Source organism: Aedes aegypti, chromosome 3 (genome assembly GCF_002204515.2).
Source record: "Aedes aegypti strain LVP_AGWG chromosome 3, AaegL5.0 Primary Assembly, whole genome shotgun sequence".
Lineage (NCBI taxonomy): Eukaryota > Metazoa > Arthropoda > Insecta > Diptera > Culicidae > Aedes > Aedes aegypti.
In genome coordinates this window covers 308,770,366-308,796,798 of record NC_035109.1, presented here as the reverse complement: position 1 = coordinate 308,796,798, position 26,433 = coordinate 308,770,366, and the positions used below count along the sequence as shown (strand labels likewise).

The 26,433-nt window shown below is 36.0% G+C and overlaps 1 protein-coding gene across 2 annotated transcripts in view; it reads left to right on the top strand.

Moving 5' to 3' along the window:
* The window catches only part of LOC5575216 (orexin receptor type 2), a 641,361-nt gene that overhangs the window by 527,262 nt on the left and 87,666 nt on the right, over window positions 1–26,433 (top strand). For both annotated transcript variants that reach the window (XM_021850013.1, XM_021850012.1), the window contains exon 7: window positions 14,607–14,745. In XM_021850013.1, coding sequence (XP_021705705.1) covers window positions 14,607–14,745 — 139 coding nt within the window. The remainder of the gene's footprint in view (window positions 1–14,606; window positions 14,746–26,433) is intronic.

The following is a 26,433-nucleotide window of genomic DNA, read 5'->3' as shown; positions in this document are numbered from 1 at the left end:
TGTTGTATCCATTTCAAGATTCAGCCATCGCCAGCACGAGACAAAAAGCACCTAAATCACTTCACCAGTCTTTCCACTTTCCATTCGAACAAGTAGTGCATCAGCAGCAGCATCTCGAGTGTAAGAAGCTATATCACTTCCCAAAGCACGCTGGACTGCCAGCAGATGCTGCTGGTAGTAACGCTTTTCCTTCGAAGAGAAATAAAATTCCGTGCGGTATTTGCTCTTAAGGAAGACACACCAACCGGGAAAAAGTAAACCAACCGAACCGAGACCAGAAATTGGAAAACTTTTGCCACCGCGCATCAGTCTTGGCATATCCGCCTTGGCCATCCTGGGACGAACGTCATCGACGTGGACAATATTGTTTCAGAGATGGTAAGAGGTGGAAAAATACCGCTACTGCCTGATGTTCTGTTCAGATCAGCAGAGCAACTTCGATTGATTTTTCATTCGTGGCTGCTCTTTGACGAACTTTGACATATCCACCCGTTGGGTGTTCTTGCTTTGCTTTATCATAATGCTTTAACGTCAAGCAATATCTTAGCACATTTTTTCTCTGCCTTTGTCTCTATCTGCAACAATGTATTTCGGTGGTGGAATTATTGTTTAATAAAACAATCCTTTTTCTCCCTCTTCAGACGAACGAAGTGCAGAACTATGATAGTGCCATTACTTTGTACCCCAGGGTCCGACGAATTGCTCTCGATCTGCTTGTTCTTGGCATTACGTCCTCACTGAGACAGAGCCTGCTTCTCAGTTTAGAGTTCTTATGAGCACTTCCACAGTTATTAACTGAAAGCTTTCTTTGCCAAAGTTGCCATTTTGCATTTGTATATCGTGTGCAAGTACGATGATACTCTAGGCCCAGGGAAGTCAAGGAAATTTCCATTACGAAAAGATCCTGGACCGACCAGGAACCGAACCCAGAAACCTTCAGCATGACTTTGCTTTGTAGCCGCGGGCGCTAACCACTCGGCTAAATTACTATGGAAACATTTTGAGAAATGTTTCAAACACGCTAGTACTGTAATGTAAGTAGAAACTTATCATTCGATATTGAAAACTCCATCTTCGAGCCTTAATGAAGGATGTTGCTGAAGAAACAAATCCCTTTTGAGCTAATTTTGTTTGAGATTTTTGTAGATGTTTGCAAGGCTCATGAATATCTCTTCTGCTATCCGTCTGATTGAATTTCTCTCTTCAGCAAATTTGTTTATTATGGTTTGAATAATGATTTTTACTATAGGATAATAAGTTTGTACTTACATTACAGTACTAGCGTGTTTGGAACATTTATCAAAATTTCTCCATAGTAATTTCCATATAAACCTACATTGCCTTTGGGCCACCTCTAAATCACCACTTAGAAAGCTGAAAATTTCACAGGACACTATTTTTATGGTAAGGATTGTAAGGCGCATATGGGAGATTAGATTTTCAAACATTTTTAAAAGTTGAATCGCCCTAATGGTACAATCATGCACGAAAATTCAATGAAATCAATATCAAATCGTGCAATTTTATTCAAACTGTGTCAAAGTTTAAACTTCATTTAAACATCAATAAAAACCTGAAATAAAACCTTTCGTCCACGTTTCCATGATACCAAAAAGTAAATTTAGCGAAGTATCATACCATCGTGTCGATATTGATTGGTCCGGCTCTTTTTTATTCTGATCCTGCATGTCAATGATTCCAACGAAAACCTGGTGAATGTGAAAACAAAGATCGGTTTCTGCATAAATTTGCATAGATACATGTTTTCGTTCAGTTTTTTTTTCGTATGTGTCGCCCGATTGATAGTTTCTGCACCCTGCAGCGATGAATTGGGTGACATATTTTTTACCATTTTCGGATACCCTCCATCAGGGTAAATCATACAATAGAAATTTGCCCTATATGACGTGAATCTTACCAAGCATCGAACAACTGTCTCTATTGTGATGATGGTTGTTCAAATAGGGTGCGATTCCAATCTCTGTGCGTTTGTTTTCGCCAAACACTTATTTTGATGGATTCGGAATAAATTTTCTGGTGCATTGCGTGCTTCTACGGAACAAATCAAGCATCGCAGAAAATTTATTCATGCCATTTCACACTTCGGCTTTTCGGATACGTAGTATATCGGTTTATGGACAAAAGGTCGAAAGACAAAAGGTCGAAAGGACAAAAGGTCGAAAGACAAAACGTCGAAAGGACAAAAGGTCGAAAGTGATTTGTTTGGTGGGAAATTTTTCCTTCTTTGAAGAAAGATTTTCGACCTTTTGTCCCTTCTTTTTTGTTCTTCGACCTTTTGTCCTTTCGACCTTTTGTCTTTCGACCTTCTGTCCTTTCGACCTTTTGTCTTTCGACCTTTTGTCATAGATTCAGTATATCTACCATGTCAAGTATTATTTTAAAAACTGATTGGATATATTCGCGGTTCTTGGGAGTTTTATAAAGGTCATAATAACTCCATCGATAAGAGCTTCGTTGAACTCTTTTACCTTCGGGCTGTCGCGCTGTTGTACTTTGTACAACAGCTGTGATTTATATGCAATCATTTTACAACAAAGATATCTATCGACACCAAACCAAAATGCATTCCTCAAAAATCTTCTTAAGAACAATATTCAACAACTTTAGTTTACAGTATGGTTCTTTATAATGCGGTATAATCAACAAATATACATAGAAGTTGCATAATAATGAATGCACTACATACAGTTCGAGTAGACTACATTTTGAAATCGATATACAGCCATTCCATGAAAAACCGATCTAGTGGATCATCGATTTCCGTGAAAATTTGCTATTTTGTTCCTTATCCGAAATAAGAATACGCGTGTTTTTGGATTTTTTTTATTAGTGTGACCATTCCCAAAATTTTTATTTTTCAAAAAATCATAACTTTTGAACTTGCTTACATAAAAAAATAAATAATTTCCGTTTTTTTTTCGTGTTTTGAAGGCCTCGGGACCAAAGGGGCTGTTGCTGTTCTTATTTTTTCTAGAAAGTTCAGAAAATTTTACGTTAACTGTAAAATTTTCAGCGATGTTGTTTTTTTTTTAGATATATTTTTTGAAAATAAAAAATCAGGCACACACTGTAGGTCTCAGCGCATTAGAATTGGCTTCTAGGTGGCACTAGTGTATTTGAAACTTTGACTTTTGCAGATATCTCAGGATCCTGTCCATTTAGAAAGATGGCGTATTCGACAAAATTGTTCAGAAACCCGAGCAGAAGAAAATTACTACTGAATACCAAATTGAGGTATTCCATACCAGACAATTTCCAATACTTACAACCTGAATGAGGTATGAATGAGCCCTGCATAAGAGGTAAAATACCTCAAATAATACCTTATGCATATTCTACAAATACCAAGCTGATAACTAGATCAGGTATTGTAATACCTAAATAATACTTGATGGATTTTCATATAAAAGTGAAATTTTTCAATACCTCCAGCAGTCCTCAATAGCTATCGAATACCAAAATGAAGTATTTTTAATTGTTTTTCAAATACCAGTATAATACCAAAATGAGGTATTGACAACTGAACAATACCTAATTATGGTATGATACCAAAATATGGTATGCATAAGTTATTGGGGAGTTATTTGTTCCTCCTCGGGAGCTCAAGGGCTAACGATTTTCGAGCAAGTTGATTCAAAATTTTACCATCAGGTAGCGCTAGTGAGCATGCAGCTTTTTTTTTGCAGATATCTCAAGAGCCTGACCACTTAGAAGAATGGCGTCATCGGCGAAGTTGCTCAAGGGCAAGGTTACTGATACTCGCCTCGTGCGACTCGAAATCGCTTGCCGCTTATGAACGCGTTCGGAAAAACGAGAGCAAAGCATTATTCCCGAATGAATGAACCGATAGCATCGTCGGGAGGCTTGTGAGAGCCTTCTGCGGGGAGAGTGTTTGCGCATTTTGCCACTCAGTCTGGCTCGATTCTAACAACTCTTCGGGGAATGTTGCGATCGGGGAAGAGTGCAAGCAGCAATGAAAGCTCACTGCGAGTTTTGACTAACGCTCGCCGCGAGTCGTTGGGGACCGGCTAGTAGGATCTTGGAAAGAAAAATTGTTGCTGCCGTGGAATGAAGGATAGCGCGTTGCGCACGTTGCGTGTGGGTAGAAATGCTGGTATGTGATTAAACGTGCGGGATTACGCCTAGTCGGATTTGGTGTCTTCACCGCACTTGTTCAACATGAGATGACAAATAGGTACGGTGAGGAAACCAAACCGATGCGATTCCGCAATTTTATCAACTCCGCACGCTATGTCTAAACCGTTCGATTATAAAAATCGAACGTACAACGGTTTTTTTCTCACTAGAGCACAGTGTTTGGGTTGTATTTTCATAATCAAAAAGTTTTAAAATATTCCACCGGCGGTTTTTTTTTTCACTTTTTAGTGATTTTGCATGCTAAAACCCATGGAAATCCCGTTTTTAGACGCATTTCAGCCCATACAAAATGAATGGAAACAAATTTACCGATAGAATATTTTGAAACCTTCCTATCGTGAAAATATAGACCAAATACTGATCTCTAGCGAGAAAAAATTCGATGTACATTAGATTTTTATTATCGTCTGACTCAGACATAGCGTGCTCCGCACTCTATAATATTATAATGTTAGCCTCTAAAACTCCAATTTGTTCAACAGGTTCTGCTAAACAAATGTCTGAATTTAATCAGTGCACAGCACACCATTTCAACGATGTAGCGGAGAGAAGTCAGCATTATGTTAAACCAGTATGAGGCATACTGAGTCCTACTTTTCACAGCAATCTTTTATTAGTCACACATCGGATTATTTTCTCGCTAGAGATCAATATATGGGCCATATTTTCATGATCGGAAGAAATCAAAAATTCTATCGGTGAAATGCGTCAAAATGGGTATTTCCTTGATTATTAGTATGAAAAATGAATAAATAGGGGATAGGAGGGGGTACCAATGTGAACCATGCACCGTAGCAACCTCGATAGCAATCATGATGACTCTTTCTTGACCAGCGTTTTTGAGACTCCTACACTGCACTATGGCATTTGTAACAAATTTCAATTTCAATTTCTATTATATTTTTCATTTTACAATATTTCCTCCCTTAAGCTAAGTATGCTGTTCCGCTCAAGAAAAGTAAAAATTTCTGCCCAAGAAATGGTCAAGAAATTTCCTACAGTGAGCTCCATTTGAATTGACATTTCTTTTCAACTGCGTACTACGATCGAAGAAAAATGCTTTTCTTGAGTATTTCTTGCAAGAAATTTCCCACGCATCGAGATAGGCGATTACTTTTCTGTTGAAGTGCATACTTCGCTTTATTGTTTGTTCATTTTACACTCAGGATAAACAGTAGCGCAGCCAGGATTTTATTGCAAGGCCGTGTTATTGGAAGATTGAAAAGGACAGCAAGTTTTGTGGAATATATCTCGCTTCACATACAGTCGTTTGGCATACGACCATTTGGCATAAGGTCGTTTGGCATAATGGTCGTTTTTCATGATGAGTTATTAAATCACCACCAGATCAAAACATAATATTTTACTTATTTAAAAATTATTTGATCGGTGTTCAGACAGACTGGACTAAGTGTTTTTTAAAGGTTTCAGGACAACATACCCCAGGCAAGTGAAATATCTAAATATTTGCATCATTTGCAGTGATAATGGAACTTACTTATTTGATGACACATATTTATCGAAAGAACATCATAAAAATCAGAATTGATAAAGTCATGAACGGGGCCCATATAGCCGTAGCGGTAAACGCGCAGCTATTCAGCATGACCATGCTGAGGGTCGTGGGTTCAAATCCCGCTAGTCGAGGATCTTTTCGTAAAGGAAATTTTCTCGATTCCCAGGGCATAGAGTATCTTCGTACCTGCCACACGATATACACATGCAAAAATGGTCAATCGGCAAAGAAAGCTCTCAGTTAATAACTATGGAAGTGCTCATAAGAACACGAATCTGAGAAGCATGCTTTGTCTCAGTTGGAACGTAACGCCAGAAAGAAGAAGAAGATGAACGTATCTTTAGAAGGCCAAAATACACAGCGCAACAAAATTGACATTTTTGGCGTGTCTCAAGGATCAAATTATGTGTCTCTAGATTTGAGATTGCTGCATCTGACGCCGTTCTCAGAAATGTTCCAGCGCATCACAATGTTATGCTATAGGTCGCCAAAGTTGTATAAAACACTGTTTTCATTGATGTTTACATGAAATTTAAAATAAGATTTTTAGTGATCTTTTCCACCAAGCACTCCAGATATAACTTTACCTTTCGTTCCAGATTTAATTTGGTTGAAATTGCACGATTAAATTAAAAAAAAAAAACGATTTTTCGACATGCCGTCTTTATACAAAACTATTAGTTTCTCTCATATTGCAAAATACAATACTTTTCAAAATCATCAAAAACTAGCTTTTGAGTATCGAAAATATTATGAACTTTGTTGATAAGTATTGTCATACACATCAAATTGAAGTTCTGTGACAAATTAAAGCAAATAAATTGTCATACAAGCTGGAAAACATACAAGTGCATACAAGTTGGCCGAAATAGTCAAATTTCACATTTTCAACCATCAGTATCTTAAAAAGTAGACGTACTACGATATTTTTGAAAACGGCCATGGATGTAGCAACCCTAAATTTAGTTAATAGCGGTATTTTGGTGCTTGAGACAAAAACGTGTTCCGCAGTGATATCATCTAGGCGTGTCTATCTGAACTCCGACCATTTATGCTGCACTTTCAATAACTAACACACTTTTTCAATGCGTTTTGACGATATTGACACCTACGCATACATTTCTGACGAGATTCCAAGCGTGGTTTATTTTCAGAGATTTGTCGAGCACAAGTCGGTACAAATGCCTAGCTCCACATAGATAATGATTTAACTTTACCAAATTGAAAATACATAAACACAACCAATGTTTAAAACAGTTCACTATAAAGCCCGATTCGCTGCTGACAAGTAATTTCTCGGCCTATCTTGATGCATGGGAAATTTCTGCAAGAAATCGATCAAGAATGCGCTTTTTTCTGATCGCAGTACGCAGTTGAAAAGAAATGTCAGTTCAAATGGGAGTCGCTGTAGAAAATTTCTGCAAGGAATCGGCGAGAAATTTCTCTAGCGATTCCTTTTCAGTAGCAAATCAGGCTTAAATGCAAAATTTTATGAAAGCTTTGACGGTCAGGATTTTTCCGTGTCGTTTTTATTTATTTTTTTCGCTTCCTAGCCTTGAATGAAATTATAGACCAGCAATATTGATGAAAATTAACAACAAAGCTTAACTAAATATTAGGTATTTTACAACAAAAAACAGTCTGTGTTTGACAGAAGGCAAAATATATAATTTGAACAGTAAAAGACGGACCGCCAAAAATATTGCAACATAAAGAAACTTAAAACATCGAATGTGATGTTTAAAACCATTGGAGTAGCTGAAGTTATCGGTTTCTTTCATTTAGTTTGTTTTGCTAATAAACTGGACAAGTAAATTTGTCATCATTATTTCAAAAGGAAGTTAAATAAAGACCACAATTTATTCATAATGCATTGGGAAATCCAACAATAGACTGTGCTTCGAGTGATTATCCAAAGAGAAAATCGGTTAAGTCTTTTCGATCACTACAGTTACGATATACGAATACAATACTGAATGTGATAAAAGAAGGAATGTGTACAGTTAAAATATTTAACAAAATCCGACCATAATGTTTGCAGCATAACAGCTCGAGAGAACAATTTATGTTTGTTTGAAATAAAAAAATCAGATTAAAACCTTCCATAGCTATAATTACGAGGACAGTTTACACGTAGAAAAATAGTTTACCTAAATTTTGAGTTTACGTTACCCAAAATTAAGTATATCGATGATACTTAAACCTAAAATTCTCTTTCTTCCAATAGGGATACTTTGTCCCAGTAAGCCAAATTTGAGCAAAACAAACTTTTTTCAAGCTTGGGTTGTAAAAACTCAATTTTGCGGTAAATTAACACAAAATTGAGAATATTTTTCTAATGGAAATAAAGGCTACCTAGTTGGGACCTTGGAAAGTTAGCCAAAACTGAGTAATTGGGCTCAACTACGGAATTGCGTTGAAACAACCCAAAATTGAGTTGAGTCCTATCTCCGTGCATACTAAATAAGCCGAAGCATACCTTAGATAATTTTAGAGAATAGGATTATGAGATAAGGTATCTTTTTTGCACCAATTCATTCCAAAATAAGCCTGAAATCGTCAGTAGAGTTCAAGAGAAACGTGGAAATGAATTCCACCTAAAAAAAACTGTTTTTTTTAGACTCTTTACGCCAAACGACTATTACGAAAAATGACCTTTATTCCAATATGCTTCATGGCATATGGCCTTATGCCAAACGACATCAGGCCAAATGACTTACCACCATTTTTGAGAATGTACTATATATCTAGGGAATACAGTAAACCGAGCGGTTTCGATCTTGACAAGAAAAACGACGGTAACGAATGTAATGTATGTAATTCGACGGTATCGGTTGTTCAAATCAATATAAGTTGGCGTGAGAGGCGTGTGTTCTAACCACTATATCAGGTCCGTCCCCTTACCACCCCACATTGTCACTGCTATAAGTGTATAAACCAATAAACCAATTTTTGTGGAACTGTTGCTGAATAAAAATTTTCAAAACGGAAACGAATTCACCTGGCGTTTTATTTCCCGGTCCTTCTATCTTCAAGGTATAACAAAATTTACCATGAAATGTGTTGTTTTGTGATAAAAATTTCATCCCAATTTTCTACTAACAAATTTACAGCATATCATACAGACATCATTTGGTTGACTTCTTATATAACGCCTCAAACCTATAACCATTCGAACGACTAGCCGCATATCAGTGAACGCTCGTCGCGAGTGGTAAATTGCACTCCTGACAAACGGAACTCTTCCATAAGGAGTCATCGGGTAGATCGGTCATAGTAAAAATCATGCAATAACGAGCAGCACGCTGAGTGACGCATGTTCGGTTCGCCAACGGCGGTAACTCAAAGAGCAGCAGGAGAATGTGAAAGATGCAAAAAACAGAATGATGGTTTCCCTTTCGCGAGAGAGAAGCTCTTGCGTACGAAAAGAGAACTGCTACCTTGTAGTACTTCTCCATCTCCGACGATGGAGCAACACAGCGATTTTCGTTTCGTTGTGATGATACGCAACCTTGCTCAAGGGCTAGCAATGTTTTAGTTAATCTTCAATTTCGAGGCCTAAATTAGGGTTTCTCAACCGGTGGTCCGCAGACCCCTAGAGGGCCTTGTCGACTTCTCAGGGGGTCCGCGAAGCCATCATGTGTTATTTTTCATGATTGATAAAAAATTTCAAGGAATCTCTACATCTTTTGTTTTGCCTAGCCCCAGATTTTTTGCATAACGAATATGAAAAATAGACTTATTCATATTTTTTATGTACACAATGACTGATCAATACTTGCAATGTTTTTCTACCAATAAGAGATTACAATCCCAATTGTACCTCACTGACTTTCCATGATATTTTTTTCAAGTCTGACAACTAACCTAATCTCGTTTCATAAAAAAATTCCTGACATAGTTTTAGCTTAACCATTGGCAGGTTATTCAGCAACCTGGCGAGAATCCCGGAAAATTTCTTGAAAGTTTCTTAGCGAACTATTGAGGGAATTGAAGAAATTTGAAAATTTTCTATGCCTATAAATAATCATGCCAATCTTCTCGAATTTATTAGCATAAGTTTGACTAATTACTGCCGTAGTGATCCTATAAAGATTTCTGCAAAGATTCTTGATCTGACAAGACTTTCATAGACTGGCGAAATTTTAACGAACTACTGCAACGGCCTTCAGTTGGCTTCTAAAATGCTTATTACAGGTTCATGAAATTATTCTAAGCAGCTTGTCTTTCTTTGGGAAAAAATCTTGGCGAAAATGTCGAAGATTATGATCGAAAGCTTGATTTTGAAGAAATCTTTCAAGTCTAGTAATTGGATTTCGAACAATACTTCATTCATTGTACTGTTGTGAATATTATTAACAAGCCAGCAAGAACTTTTATTGGAAGCATCTCAACGGTGGTAGGTCATTCGGCATAAAGTCGTTTGGCATAATGGTCATTTGGCATAAAGTCTTTTGGCATAATGATCGTTTGGCATAATAGTCGTTTGGCATAATGAGTCTGAAATCAAGAATTTCTTAAGATGACATTGGTTATTACGTTTGTATTGAATATATCTGATGACATCAGGCTTGTTGTGGAGTCAATTGATACAATGTCAATGTCACTTTATTCAACAATCATATACTCTTGAATAAACTAAAGCATAACTATTTTTTTTCTAAATATTATGTAATCATAATTATAGGTATAAAACTATTGATTTGAATTTTAATAAATTTCACCTTCTTTTATGCATAGGCTGTTCTTTGAAGCCATATTTTTTAGAATTTGTTTTTTGCTTCCAACTGACAAAAGAGCGGCAATCGATAACATTGATCTGCTCAAGTTATCAGCAAAAAAGAGAAATCGATTACTGCAGTTACTTCGATGGGTTGTGCTACTATTCCCTGAATGCCAGTTCCCCAAATAGCCCACTTCCCCGAAAAGTTTTGTGCACTCATAATTGTTGTAACTTTATACATTTCAGAGTAGTGAACGAACTGGCCATCTGATATGCACCCTTATTTATTAGATTGGCGGGTCTTACGGTCCTCTCGTTTCATTATACCGCATTAATTTTTGGCGTCAAATCTTCTAATGGTTTAATCATAAATTTTGCCTTCTTTTTAAAAATAGGCTGTTCTTTATATTTATACTATTTTAAATTTGTTTTAAAATGGTGACTTTTTTATATTTTGCAGTTTTATCAATTCTTGCAAGACGTTCTGTTAGAATGATAAATAATTTAGAACCTGCCAATATTCAACATATTTTCCTTTCGAGATATGCTGGAAAAAATATTATTTCAATCACAAATTTTCCCTTCTTTCGATAGTAGGTAGATAATGTTTTGATGTACAATTCCAAAATTAAAGTTTATATTGAATCGTTCCAAAGTTTTGCCACAGATATTTTCTATCAAAAATGTGTTGTTCATTTGAGCTATGCTGTGCGTTAGAGCCTTAAACATTTCAATCGAAAATTGATAGGCTTTTCTTGCATTATGCTGCAATAATGGATCTTTGGATAGGAGATTTAATATTTTGCAAATAAATTTTCTCTTTTTTTTACCAAGAAATTTTCATTAAGTGTTACGTCCAAACTGGAACAGAGCTTGATCTGCAGCGAAATATTCTATGAGCGTTCCTTTTATTAATAACTGCAAACTTTCTTTACCAATTTACTATTTTCAAATATGTATATCGCAACAAGCTGTTTTGGGATGTGAAGAAACTACGATTTTTGACATTCATAGCTTGGAATTACTTTGAACAACCACCACGCTTATCGAGAACCCACGAATTTGTTTTCCTATGGGCTCGGTGGTGCTGATCTCGATAAAAGCTTCGAACATGCCTATATTCATTCTAAGTCAATCATTATGCCAAACGACCATTATTCCAAACGGCCATTATTCCAAACAACCATTATGCCAAACGACTTTATGCCAAACGGCTTTATGCCAAATGACCTTATGCCAAACGACTTTATGCCAAAAGGGGTAAATTTTTACGGTGGTAGGTCATTTGGCATAAAGTCGTTTGGCATAGTGGTCAATTGGCATAAAGTCGTTTGGCATAATGTTCGTTTGGCATAATAGTCGTTTGGCATAATGAGTCTCAAACCAAGAATTTCTCAATGTTTCGCTTCTTTTCTTCTCTATTGAAACTTTCTGATCCAGAAATTACCCTTCTTTTGAATTTCGCTAGGGGAAAAAAATTTTGCATTGAAGATTTTTATATATTCAGCACTAATTTACCCTTCTTTTTATTGTTCTATTTTTTTTTCTTAATGTGATGTAACCATAATCATAGGTATGAAAACTGTTGATTCAAAATTTCAATAAATTTCTCCTTTTTTATGCATAGGCTGTTCTTTGGAGCTATATTGTTTAAGTATTTTTTTGCTTCCAACTGACAAAAGGGCGGCAATCGATAACATTGATCTGCTCAAATTATCAGTGATAAGAGAAATCGATTACTGCAGTTACTTCGATGGGTTGTGCTACTTTTCCCCGATCGCATGTTCCCCAAATATCCCGTTTCTCCGACTAGCCCTCTTCCCCGAAAAGTTTTTAGCACTCATGATTGCCGTAACTTTATACACACACTAAGCTCTTACGGTGAATTTCACCGTAATCTCAACAGCTGAACAGTTCGGTGAAATAAAACACCGTAATTCCGTCGAAATTTTACGGATTCCGGTGGGTTTTCACCGAATACTGTAAAAATTTACCGTACTCCGTTAATTTATTTCACCGAACTGTTCAGCTGTTGAGATTTTTACAGGAATCCGTAAAATAATTTAAGTGTGCATATCAGGGTGTTGAACGAACTGACCATCTAATATGCACCCTTCTTTATTTAATTGGCGTTTCTTCCGAGTTTTACCTTCCTCAGCATTTTTGCGAACATGTGTAGAATACTTCCTTCTTTTGACTGTTTATCGTTCTTTCTCGTCACCACTTTTCGGGGAAACCAGTCATTCGGGGGGAAGTACCACAATTACTTCGATGGTTCTGAACGCACTTTTTTATGTCTTTTCGTTTTATTATGCCGCAATAATTTTTGGCGTCCATTCTTCTATTGGTTTAATTATAAATTTTGCCTTCTTTTAAAAATAAGCTGTTCTTTATATTTATACTGTTTCAAATGTTATTATTTAGTGAAGCTAAATGTTAACCATTTTTATATTATGCTGTTTTATTAATTCTCGCCAGATGTGTTGTTAGACTGATTATAACTTTCGAACCTGCCAATATACAACATATACTTTTTTTAGGGCAAACGATCTCCTTCCGAGATATGCTGGAAAAAATATTATTTCTATAAAAAATTTTCCCTTCTCTCGATAATAGACGGTGTTTTTGATGTACACTTCCAAAATTAGACTTCATATTGAACCGTTGAAAAGTTTTGCCACAAATATTTTCATTTAAAGATGTGTTGTTCAATTGACCTATGATGTGAAAAGATTTTTGTGTTTGAGCCTTAAAGTGAAGATGAATCGAAGCCAAACCTCAAATTTTCAAGAGCACAAATCTGGAGAACCGAACACCCGTTTGGCCTGAAAACTTAATCAATTGGTCCCAACCTGCTAGTGACCATTCGATTAAGTTTTCAACTCAAACAGATGTTTGGTTCTCCAGATTTGTGCTCTTGAAAATTTGAGGTGTGGCATCGATTCATCTTCACCTTAAAAATTTAAAACGAAAAATAATCTGCTCTCGTATATAGGATATTTTTGCATTAAGTCGCATTGATAGATCTTTGGATTAGAGCTTTTGATATTTTGCAAAAAAAAAATCCATATTTTATCAAGTAATTTTCATTCATTTCATTCATCGAGTGTTACGTCCAAACTGAAACAGAGCTTGAACTGCAGCGAAATATTCTATGAGCGTTCCGTTGATGAATAACTGCGAAATTTCTTTGCCAATTTACTGTTTTCAAATATGTATATCGCAACAAGCTCAAAAATTGTTCTGAGATGTAGAGAGTTAGAGACCCGTCACGAGTTTTATTTAGTAATGCTCTCTAACATCACAACAATTTTTGAAATTCTTAGCTTGAAAAATCTCTGAGTGAACACCACGCTTGTTCAGAACCTACCAATCTTTTTTGCTATGGGCTCGGTGGTGTTGATCTCGGTAAAAGCTTGAAAAATGCCGATATTTATTTTAAGTCTATCATTATGCCATACGACTTTATGCCAAACGGGGTACAATCTTGATTTACATAGTCTGTATATGGAAAAATAATTAAAAAGTGGAAAAAAACAAAATTTCACCGATGGAATATTTTAAAACCTTTCGATTATGAAAATATAACCCAATTGTTGAACTCTAGCAAAAAAAATCCGAGGTATATTCGATTTGCATAATCTGCTGGTTTAGACATAGCGAGTATACACCTCAAAGCACCTTATAATAAGTATTAAAAAGCACTTACATAAAACATAAAATAAGATTTTATTTTTTTATGCAATAGAGTTCGACGAAAATAAAAATTTTCACATCCACTTTGCCAAATATCAATCGATTTCTATAATATATGGAGTGGTAGTTTCTAACTTGATAGCACCATAACATGTTTTGAATTGAGCTAGGAATCCTAAAATGAAACTATTGCCCACTTGTACTTTTGCCCCACTTTACTCTACATTAAACCCATATCAACTCGAATCAGCATGAATTTTCGTTTCCGTTTCTGAACATTGTCAATCAGGAAAGCCATTCTCCAGCACCGGAGCGTACTTACGCGATCACTCATACAGATAACTTCTAACAACAGTTAGCTCAATGATTTGACCATTTTCCCCCGGACACATTATATCCCAGTATTTTCCACATCCGGACACATTGGCACTCGAGAATCGAGTTTTCATCCCTGTGGCAACACTTCAAGTGTGATTCTTTCCCTCGTTGCAGACCTTCCGGAGTTCCTGGTGCTGACGACCCGGCGGAAAAAACTACGCTTCGACATCAAGCTCTTCACACAGTGTGTGTCCACTTGGGACAACGAGAAGGAGAAAACCTTCTACATCGTCAAGTTCGTGTTCCTTTACTCGTAAGTATGGCTTTCTTTATTTTTCCACATCAAATCGCCCGAATGGTTTGTACATATGTAGAGAGAAATGTAGGGTATCATCGAAGAATGGAAAGTTTTTTCTGTGCCGCCTCGAGTGTGTCTCCCAAAGTGATGGAATTCCGCAGTATACAACTTCTGGGATCCAATATCGTCAACGACGATAATCCAACAATTTGAGACATGGGGGTAGCTAGGATTTCCACCAGGGAGAGAGATATATTCGAGTGACCTTAGAAATTGATTTATGAATTTCATGCAAAAACGATTATAATACACAACCTATGCACCATTTTTGAAAGAAAAGTTAAACTATGGAGAACATTTATTTTTCATAGTGAGCAAAAGCCAGCAACGTGATTTGATTCTTGTTTTTTTAAGCCCTTTCATACTATCAATTTAAATATTACATCAAAATCTTATCTATGTGTTCTGTTTAAGCACAATCTGTCATCACAGTTTGGTAAAACTTAATTAAGCTGTTATAGCGTTAGCTTTAGCGTAGTTAAGGTATACTTCGTAGATTGGATACTAGCAACATTCATGTTTCTTTTCAATAATCTCATCCTGACTGCTTTCAGGAACAAGGCAGGGGAGTATCTTCTTCTTTCTGGAATAACGTCCCCCCTGGGACAGAGCCTGCATCTCAGCTTTGTGTTCTTATGAGCACAATTATCCTCAGTTATTAACTGAGAGCTTACTATGCCAATGACCATTTTTTGCATGCGTATATCGTGTGGCAGGTACGATGATACTTTATGCCCTGGGAAGTCGAGAAAATTTCCAACCCGAAAAGATCGTCGACCGGTGGGATTCGAACCCACGACCCACAGCTTGGTCTTGCTGAATAGCTGCGCGTTTACCGCTACGGCTATCTGGGCCCAGGGGAGTATACCTTGTTCAAATCATAAACAAGAATACTAAAAGCATGAATATCGCTATTCCCGGCCACGTCCGTCTTTACCATAACTTGGGATAGGGGAAGGAATTGTTTATGTAGCACTTACTTAATGAGAGGCCACCGACTCAACAACACCCTCTTTAGTGCTACGGAGTTGGAGGTTGGGGAAGGTATATGATCAGGATTCGCCTAAAAAGCTGGCGATAGACCGTGAGCATTTGTTGTTCAAGTGTTTTCATTTTAATCTTTTGAATGCCGGCAGTCAAAAGAGAAAACAATAGTTTATTCATTGTATAAATAGTATTTCGCGTAATGATTGTCGATTTTGCAGTAATATTTTTTGCTCAATAGCCAGTAAAACTGATCCCTCCAGATTGTAAAAATAAACATTTCAAACATTTCAAAAGAAAGGAAGCGTGTTCGAACTAAACACCCGAGGTTAACACAGTCGGTTTTTTCTGCTCAGAATTCTACGAAAAGCAGAATGGTTTTTGAATTCGCTCCACGTTTTGTTTCGGTTTCGCGTTTCGATGTTCTAGTATAAATTTTAATACGTGAGTGTTGGAATTGCGATTACACCCGATAGGCAGTGTTTTGTGTTGCGTGTCCCCTTTTTTCAAGGTCAAGTTTTTGCGACAGCGGCTGCAAATTGGCGGATGATGCACCAACACACATGTTGATGTTGAACACACACAGAATTCTACGAAAAGCAGAATCGATCCCTCCAGGGTCATCGAACGATTAATAAGCACCCACAACCGATTGTTAGTTGCATAACACCTATCCGGGCAGAACGCGCAATCTGAACAAAAGAAACGACCAGAAGATCCACGACCCGGAACGCAAAAACGGGCCGGAAGGCTTACAAAAGAAAAAGTATCATACTGGAACAAACTCACCGGATTGATTCTCTCAAATCAACTTCACTTCAACTAACTTCCGGATGGTTCGGTGAACACGGGGCAGCCAAAAACCAACTGTTTCTCAGTACTGAGGACACAAATCAACCAAATCACTTTTTCATTTTTCACTTTTCACTATTACATTTCCGAATATTAAATTAATATTCGTATATAACTGGATATCGAAACGGGTAATTTTTTTTTTTTCACTTTGACGACTGTAAAAACATTTTCTCGTCCGATTTTCGGTAAAACTTATCAGCTGTTATCAACATTTTGTTAACAACATTTTAGTGGGAGATCCCCCAGTACCGGACACTTAAGCTACTGAATTCATAATTCGAAAAATATTGATTTTATGGACTCGTGTTACCCATTTATGATAAATATTATCATTTTTATAGTGTACAAAAAGATATTTGAAAATATAAATATGAATTTTGACATTGTGTTTTGATGATGTGTTTAAGTACCAAATTGATCGATCTTGAAAGGTGGCACCCAATACCGGACACGATCTGGAAGTGCCTCGAATTCTGTAAATTTGAACATCATTGAATGTGTACACTGTAGAAATAGTTTATAATTACATATTCAATGCAATTGCAACATTTACAAAAATAATTTGAGTTTTTCTTAGTTTGCAAGATGCCTATCAAAAACCTCTTTCATATATGATGAAAAATAGCACATTTTACGATGTTGTTATGAATGTTCGTTCTTCTTAATTTTATTGCATGTTTGATACCATGGTCGACGGAACCCATGAAAAATGAAAGTATTTTGAGACACTGATGCAATAATTACTAAGATATCATATAACAAATCAAGCTGTCCAAAACTGAGGGACAGGAGGTGCTTAACCAAAATTGTAATTTGTCCATATTTACTTCAATTATGGTACAAAACACATTCATAATATCAAATTAGGATTATGTTCGATCATGCTTGCGGGATCCAAAGAATTTTTTCATATTCAAAATACTTACTAAATAGGCTCAAAATTAAGAAGATACGTCAATTTTTTAAAGATTTTCAAACTTTTCTACTTTTTTAAAAAGGGATGCATATTTCAAGGACCGTAATCCGGGGTAACATTGATCATTTTTTTGAATTTCTCTTAAACATTTGATTTGAAAATGCATGTGTTGCAAATTTTATATTTTTAAAACAAGTACTGCCACCCATTGTTCGTGTTTATGTACTGTATTTTGTTTTCTGAAAGTTTAAAGCATGTTTAAAAAAATGTTTTGAGTGAGTTTTTGATTTTGCTGATACAGGTCGGACTCGATTATCCGGAGACTCGATTATCCGGGGACTCGATTATCCGGGATTCGATTATCCGGAATTTTAGACTCGATTATGCGGAATTTGTTTTTTGATGTTCTTGCTTTAAAATTTTTATGCATAAATCTGAGATAATTTGGTATTGCACTATATAATATGAATGGTTTTCCAGTTTTGAAGGTATTTTTTTTTCTTGAGAAGACCCCTACTGTTCCTAGAAATAATTTTTGGCTACGCCACCGCATCATATAAATAAAACAATGAAAAAAGATAATATTTAACTTCTTTTATCGAAGATTTCAATTTTTTTCTTAGTGATTCGATTATCCGGAAAATTCGATTATCCGGAGTGAAAAAAAAATCGATACTCCGGATAATCGAGTCCGACCTGTATGGGGTAACATTGATCACACCATGAAAACATCGTTCGGTAATATTGAAAATATCATTACTTACTAAAATCATGGTCCCTGAAGCCGAATATGAAGGTCAAACTCTTATAAGTCATTTACTTTTTGAGTTATTTTAAAATTAAAAACACCTTGAATTGTGGAATACGCCTAAATGTATGCAATTTCCTAAGGAAATTCTTCACGCTTTATAATAATTTGTGAATTATGTTTTATTGAACATATTTATGAAAATTTTGACAACGGAGTCGTTTTCGGCGATGTTATTTTTAGTAACAACCGCATTTCTCTTGCTCATATCGTTTACAGAACCCATGTGAGACATGATTCTTTTATGGTGTCATCCATAATCATGAAAATCATTGTTTACAAAAGTTGAAAAATTTAAGCATGAACACAACTTTATTTTCGCAAAAACCTTATTGTTTATTAGCTCATGATTAGAAGAAAGAGAATCGCCATTCATGCATTGAAAATATTTCATCAACAAATGTTGATTCGAGCTTTTTACGAAGAGGGTCATTGCGATCAATTCTACCCCGCTGATCAATGTTACCCCGGATTACGGGATGTGTTATTCTACGCAAACATTAGTCTACATAATAGCTTTCTTTTCTACTAATACACCATCTTGATTGGACCATGATTTCTCAATGTTTCAACTTTGTCCGGTATTGGGTGCTGTCCGGCACTGGGGGATCTCCCCCTACATCTCATTTGCCGTAGCAATTCAGAATGTTTGCAGGTGTATTGAATTTACTTGCTTTTGAGAGAAAAAAAATTGCTTGTCATTGAACTTGGTGTCCGGCCATTTGGCCGAACGTCGTTTGGCCGAACGCCATTTGGCCGAACGGGTCAATTGTTCTAATGCCGTTTGGCCGGATTACGGGCAAAAAAATCCTTTTTTTACACTGATGTGTAGCCCAATAACTGATCAATTTATTAATTTGTTGATCTTTACGATGAGGCGGGATGTCATGTTTGTCGATATAAAAATGCTCCAAGAGCATATGTAATTAATACGATCCGTTTATTCAGGACGAAGTTGTGAACTCGCGTCGAGACTCTAAGCTCTGGATTGCCAACGGTGTGCTTGGGTTTGATGTTTTTTTTTTATATTTTCATCAGAAATTTTTCCTTCTTTCAAACATAGGGTTTTCTTTCGATTTGTACTGGTTTCATTATTATTGGCAATAATTAAGCATATATTTTCAAAGGAAATTTTACCTTCTTTAAATCATCGGCAGTTCTTTATAGTTATATTGCTGTTTGCATTTCAGATGCAAATTTTGACTAAACGTCCTCCAAATGCGGTAAAACAAAACAATCAAAGGACACCTAGCAACGTTTTCCAAAATCACCGCCGACCTAGCATGAAAAATCAATCTTTGACATCGCATTTCTTTTAGAAAATCTTACCGCATTTGGTGTTCCCGCATTTGATATTTGCGTTTCAAATGCACACGGCAATACTGATATAACAATTATTTGCAGTACATTTGCTTAAAACTGTATAAGAGACTTTTCCTTCTTATGATCATATGCTGTTCTTTCATATTTAAATATTTTTCATAGTTATTGGAATTAAGTCTTATAACGTTCATAAAGCGTTTTATTAAGAGCATATATTTTATAGCACAAGGGATAACTTAGATGAGATGTCATTCTCCACCAAGATTAATATTACAAAGTGTTAACTGAAATCTGCGCCGTTGATTGCGTATATCAGTAAACCGGACGACTCGGTAAATACTAACTTGTAATTGCTTTGAATTAATTAATTTACTAAGTATGATCAGAATGATTGAAGCAAACCGACAGAAGGACGAATGAGTCGTAAACAGTTTTAGTAACCGCAAAAGCTGACTACAAATGCGATGCGAAAACCTATGCTGGCTATTTCCGCTAGCATTGAAGTGAATAATTGCTTACATCTAGGATGTTCCTCTAAACTGTTCTTTGAAATTCAGCTTTGAAATTAATTACAAAATTCGTGCTAATTGTAGTTCACTACTGTTTTCAAATTCGGCCAAACGGCATTCGGCTTAATGGCGTTTGGCCATACGGCATTCGGTCAAATGGCATTCGGCCAAATGACCCGAAACCAATGAACTTAACCTAAATATATAAAACATTTGTCGTGGCAATAGAAGATTGCAACAGTTTTTGTCTTATATGATTAATAATTTTATTCGACACTAGTGGTCCCGACAAACTTTGTTTTGCCATAAAGAAGGCTGTTGTAAAACGTCATGGAATCCCCCATAATGACACATTAGTCTTCTCCCGTTTTTTCCGTTTAATCCTGAGACTATCTCAAACTTTCTCATCGCACCGTCACGTCGAGTGCAACAGTGAAAAACTTACTTCAACCCGTTCTTCCGTTTCCAAGCCGTTTAGTGACATACAAACACAACTCCATTTTTATTTATATAGAATTGGTCCAATGTTTCGATATTAGATATTCTATGTACAGTTGACTCTCCACATCTCGATGTTCTACATCTCGATATCTCTCCCTGTCCACTGTCCATATCTCGATATCCTTCTTATCTCGATATCTCCATATCTCGATGTAGCCCTGTTGATTTTTCGTTCCCAATTTTCTCTCTATTTGTCGATATGAACATTATCAAAGGTTACTAGACCAGATTTAAGCGATTCGAAACGATTTGGAAACACGACATGAAGTTTGTTTGTTTACTATTTTCTTAGTAACGGAGTGATTTTCAATCTAGTGTTCATTAAATTAATGTTCTTTGTCTCGATCTTTCCCTATCTCGATAGTCCCTTCGATATCGAGATGTGGAGAGGCGACTGTAGTTCATTAGTACCACATCAGGAAAGGAGCTTCGGAATCATTGATCATTCTTATTCTTCTTATTATTCTACTTATTCTTCTTCTTCTCCTCCTCCTTCTTCTTCTTCTTGGCAATAACGTCCCCACTGGGACAGAACCGGCTACTCAGTGTTCTAAGAGCACTTCCACAGTTATTAACTGAGAGCTTTCTTTGCCAAAGTTGCGATTTTTGCATTCGTATATCGTGTGGCAGGTACGATTATACTCTATGTCCAGGGAAGTCAAGGAAATTTCAATAACGAAAAGATCCTGGACCGACCGGGAATCGAACCCTGACTTCTTCAGCATGGCTTTGCTTTGTAGCCGTGGACTCTAACCACTCGGCTAAGGAAGGCCCCACTTTTTCCTAATTTTACCAATCAGTCTCCCAGAAATAGTCGAAAACGTTTTCTTCATTGAGAATGCTTTCAAAATCCTAAGAAACTTGCTTTTCATGTTGTCTCATCCCGATTTTGTCAGATTGTTCAAAATATCGAACAAAAATGTTTTTCTCCTATCTACCATTGAGGGCCGTCAATTAATTACGTTACAGTTTATGAGAGCGGTTCGAGTTCCAGATTCCGTGTTACACAAATCCATGTACAAATTGTTTTCAATTCAATTCATATAAAGAATCTTGCTATAAGAGGAGTGCGGTCGAGTTACCACCAAATTCGTCTTACGTGAATATTAGACAGCCTATTACAAAGACACTATGATTTTGTTTGGTGCCATGCCATCACGTAATTCATATTTTTCTTTATTTTCTCCAGAACTTTCATCGTTCATTAATTTAGGTATGTTTCATAGTTCATAGTCCTTCAGTTTGTTTCTTAATTTCACTCAGTTCTATAACAGCGATTCTATGGAATTTTTCCAATAATTTTATTCTAAATACCTCTATGAATTTATCCCGGCATTTATCTGAGGAAAACTCCAGAGATTCCACTAGAAATTCCTCATAAACTTCCCTTTCTAAATTTCTAGGAAAAAATGTAGGTCCTGCAGAAATTTTGCCTAGGACATCTTCAAGAATTTAACCAGTTATCTCTACAGAGATGTCTTCAAAAGAATTTCCATCAACATTGTCGTTTTGGGTTTCTTTAACCTTTCAGGCGTCGCGCGGTTCGACGCCGTCCGAACCACCACGCTGATGCCGTGTACGGTAAGCGAGGTTTTTTCACCACTGTTGTACAAAATACAACAGCGCGACGACTGAAATGAGAAAAATTCAGGGTCGCCTATTTTCTCGGAAAACTCAGTTGGAAATTTTTTGTTTTCCCCTGACACTACTTACTTTGAAAAATCATAACTCAAGAACGAAGCATCATAGAAACAAAGTTTTTTTATGAAAAGGAAAACAAATTTTCTCAGGAATAAAAAAAAATATTAACTTTGAAAAACTTTTCCACAAATTTTTTCATCGTTGAGAAAATTCGTAATGAAAGGCCGGAAAAACTATGCTCCAACTCGTGGAAAATTTTCAAAAAAATATTTTTGTGAAGATAATTTCATAAGCTTTAATCGCTGAAATTTTTGAAATGCATTTTTATTTTAGCTTATGAAATCACCTTCTCAAAAATATATTTTTGAAAGTTTTCCACTAATTGGAACTTAGTTTTTTCCGGCTTTTCTTTACGAATTTTCTCAACGGTGGAAAATTTTTTGGAAAACTTTTTCCATTTATTTATTTTATTCCTGAGAATATTTGCTATCATTTTCATAAAAAAAAACTTTGTTTCTATGATGCTTCGTTCTTGAGTTATGATTTTTCAAAGTAAGTAGTGTCAGGGGAAAACAAATAATTTCCAACTTAGTTTTCTGAGAAAATAGGCGACCCTGAATTTTTCTCAATTTTTTTTATTCATATATTGATGAGCCCTGCCTGTGGAAAAAGTTTCATGAAAATCTGAGACCCTTCGGCCCAAACCCGTACGGAAATAAAAAAAAATCCCCTTAACGGAGATCAATTTATCATTTCTATGAAGAAACTCGTTTAACAATAGTAAACTCTAGAAGATTGTTATATTTTGAAAAAGAGTTTGTATTCTCAGATCCAAGTTTGGTAACTAAGTGAGTACAACAGGAGTTCTAGTTCGTCCAAAAACTTCCTGGAATATATACCTGCGATGTACTGGCTAAATACAATCCTTTGATGTTTTTTTGTTATGGCCTCATCTATTCAATGCAGTAAAATGAGTATTGTTAAAATCTGTACCGATATCCTAGGTCCTCCAAGGACTTCATTTGAGTCACCGGATTACTTTATTTGTTTGTACGGATGTTTTGGTCCTCCAAGGACTCCATAGAATATAGGCCTTGAGATCTACGACCGTAATAAGTGATAAGAGGTTAGTTTTAAAATACTCCAAACCCCTCCCCAACCATTCCTGTGAGTAAACGGTGTAATGTATTAATTTGTACGGATGTCCTAGGTCCTCCAAGATCTATATCGAATATAGGCCTTAGGGGCCCAGATAGCCATAGCGGTAAACGCGCAGCTAATCAGCAAGACCAAGCTGAGGGTTGTGGGTTCGAATCCCACCAGTCGAGGATCTTTTAGGGTTGGAAATTTTCTCGATATCCCAGGGCATACAGTATCTTCGTACCTGCTACACGATGTACACATGCGTACATGATAAATTGGCATAGAAAGCTCTCAGTTAGTAACTGTGGAAATGCTGCTCATAAGAACACTAAGCTGAGAAGCAGGCTTTGTCCCAGTTGGAACGTAACGCTAGAAAGAAAAAGAAGAGGCCTTAGGATCGACAAGCGTAATCAATGATCAATGGATGCTGTTTTTGATATGGCACAGGCCCTTATCTATTCAAAGCAGTAGAATGAGTATTGTTATAATTTTTGTGGATGTCCTTTTTCCTCCAAGAACTCCATTGATCCTTAGGATCTACGACCGTAATATGTTATCAGAGGTTAGTTTTCAAATACTCCAAATGCCCCCAAACATTCCTGTGAGTAAACGGTGTATTGTAATAATATGTGTGGATGCCCTAGGTCCTCCAAGGACTCTAGAGAATATAGGCCCTGGCATCTACGACCGTAATAATTGTTCAGAAATTAGTTTTCTCCAAAGGACCCCAAACATTCCTATGAGTAACGGTGTATTGTATTAAATTGTGCGGATTCTCGGTCCTCCAAGATCTATATCGCATAGGCCATAGGGTCTTCAAGCGTAACCAATTATCAATGGATGCTTTTTTGATATGATTTGTACCGATATCCTAGGTCCTCCAAAGACTTCGCCGAATATAGGCCTTTGAATCTACAAACGTGATCAATGGTCTATCGACAGTTTTTTTTTTAATATAGCGCAGTCTCCATTCATTTAAGTCATCGGAATTGGTTATTGGTTTGTACGGATGTTTTTGCTTCTTCAAGGACTCCATTGAATATAGGCCTTGGGATCTACGACCTTAATAAGTGATAAGAGGTAAGTTTTCAAATACTACAAAGGCCCTAACCATTCCTGTGAATAAACGGTGTATTTAATTAATGTTTGTGGATGTTTTTAGGCCTCCAAGATTTCTATCGAATACAGGCATTAAGATCTACAAGCGTAACCAATTATCAATAGTTAGTTTACAATATTTCAAAGGTCCCTTACTTACCATATTAGCAAACGAAGTATTGTTTTGAGTTGTGTCGATGTTTTTGGACTTCCAAGGACTCCACGAAATGTAGGCCTAAGTATCTACAAACGCAAGTAGTTTTATATTGATGATACTTATATATACCATAGAATCTTCATATAAGCAAATGGATCAATGTACTAATCTGTACTGTGATTGAATGCTAATTAAATTGTAGAGAGTATCTCTCTCTCTCTTATCACTCTCTGTAACAATCACGATCCGCAGCACATCATGAGAGTCTGTTCATGATCTCATGAATCTCATAATATACGATAGCAATATTGTTCTCCATGTTTGGTGCTTGTTTAGATGGGTTTTATCATGCACTGTTATCCTCTGATTTAAGGTACCGTGGGGTAAGTGGATACAGAAAAATCAATAGTCAACTTCATTGTTATGTACAGCTAACGTTAATAATGTTAGTCAAACTTTTTTCTGTGATTGACAAATGAGGGACAAATATACTTCAAATCGTCAATTATTTTGATTTTTCTTATTGTTATGTATTGAGTATGAGGGAATTGAAAATTTGCGCCAAATAATCCACTTGCCCCACCATGGTGGGGTAAGTGGATCACCAATAAAACAAATCATTTCTCACAAATCTATTCTCAAAACAAATGAGGTGTAATTATGTTTAGTAAGAATGATATTACTCTTGTTCTTGTTATTAGTGCCAGTTATGTTACATTTTGATACTCTTGAAATCAAAAAGAATCTTTATTTTATCAAAATATTTAAAAAATATTTATACATTAATTCGCACTAAAAAAATGTTGTAACCAAAATAATTTGGAGAAAATTAACCTATTCTATTCTCATAAGTTATACAGACGTGTTGTAGGATTATTCCTTATGATGTTTTCGCAAAACACTCGTAGTTTAAAAATAATCTGTCTAGAACAATTTATATCGTTAAAAAAGGTACGATAATATGCATTTAATTGGAAAATTTGTTTATTTTACTCTTTCGTAATTCAGCTTAGATAAACCACGAAAAGTTTTGTTTGAATTTTGCAATATTCATTCTATTATATTTTTTATACCAGAAAGAATGATTCAAAATACTTTTAGGCGGATTAATTCAAATTTTCTATGGAACTTTGACAGATGACAGAAATGATAAAAGTTAAAGGAAAACACCATTTGAACATATTGAAACTAATTCCAATTCGTATAAGCAGGCTGCTAATATACGGTAATAATGCTTGATCCACTTACCCTATCCCATTAAAAAGTAGGGGGAAGTGTACCATGTCCAATTTATCTGTATTCATTTATGGAAATCACATATTTTTCATTGTGATTCACTCAATTAGAACTGAAATGCTTACCATGTGTTGAAAAAACTAATAGTAGTCGATTTTAGACAGTGATACAATGGATTTTTGATTGATAGAAAACAATTTTGAAACGAATTGATTTTTGCAGCTAACAAGTTTGCTTGTGTAAGTATACACGTATTACCAGTTTTGCAACAGTATTAGTGTGGACGTAACAATATAACCTAAAATGAAGCAATGGCGCGAAAACATTCAACATATTCAAGTATTTATGCTTAATATGGACAAATGATCCACTTACCCCACTGATAAACTTCCCCCACTGTACCTTATTCAGAGCTGTAGCAGAAGATGATCTCTGCTACAGCTCAGAAAAAATCAGAGGATAACAGTGCATG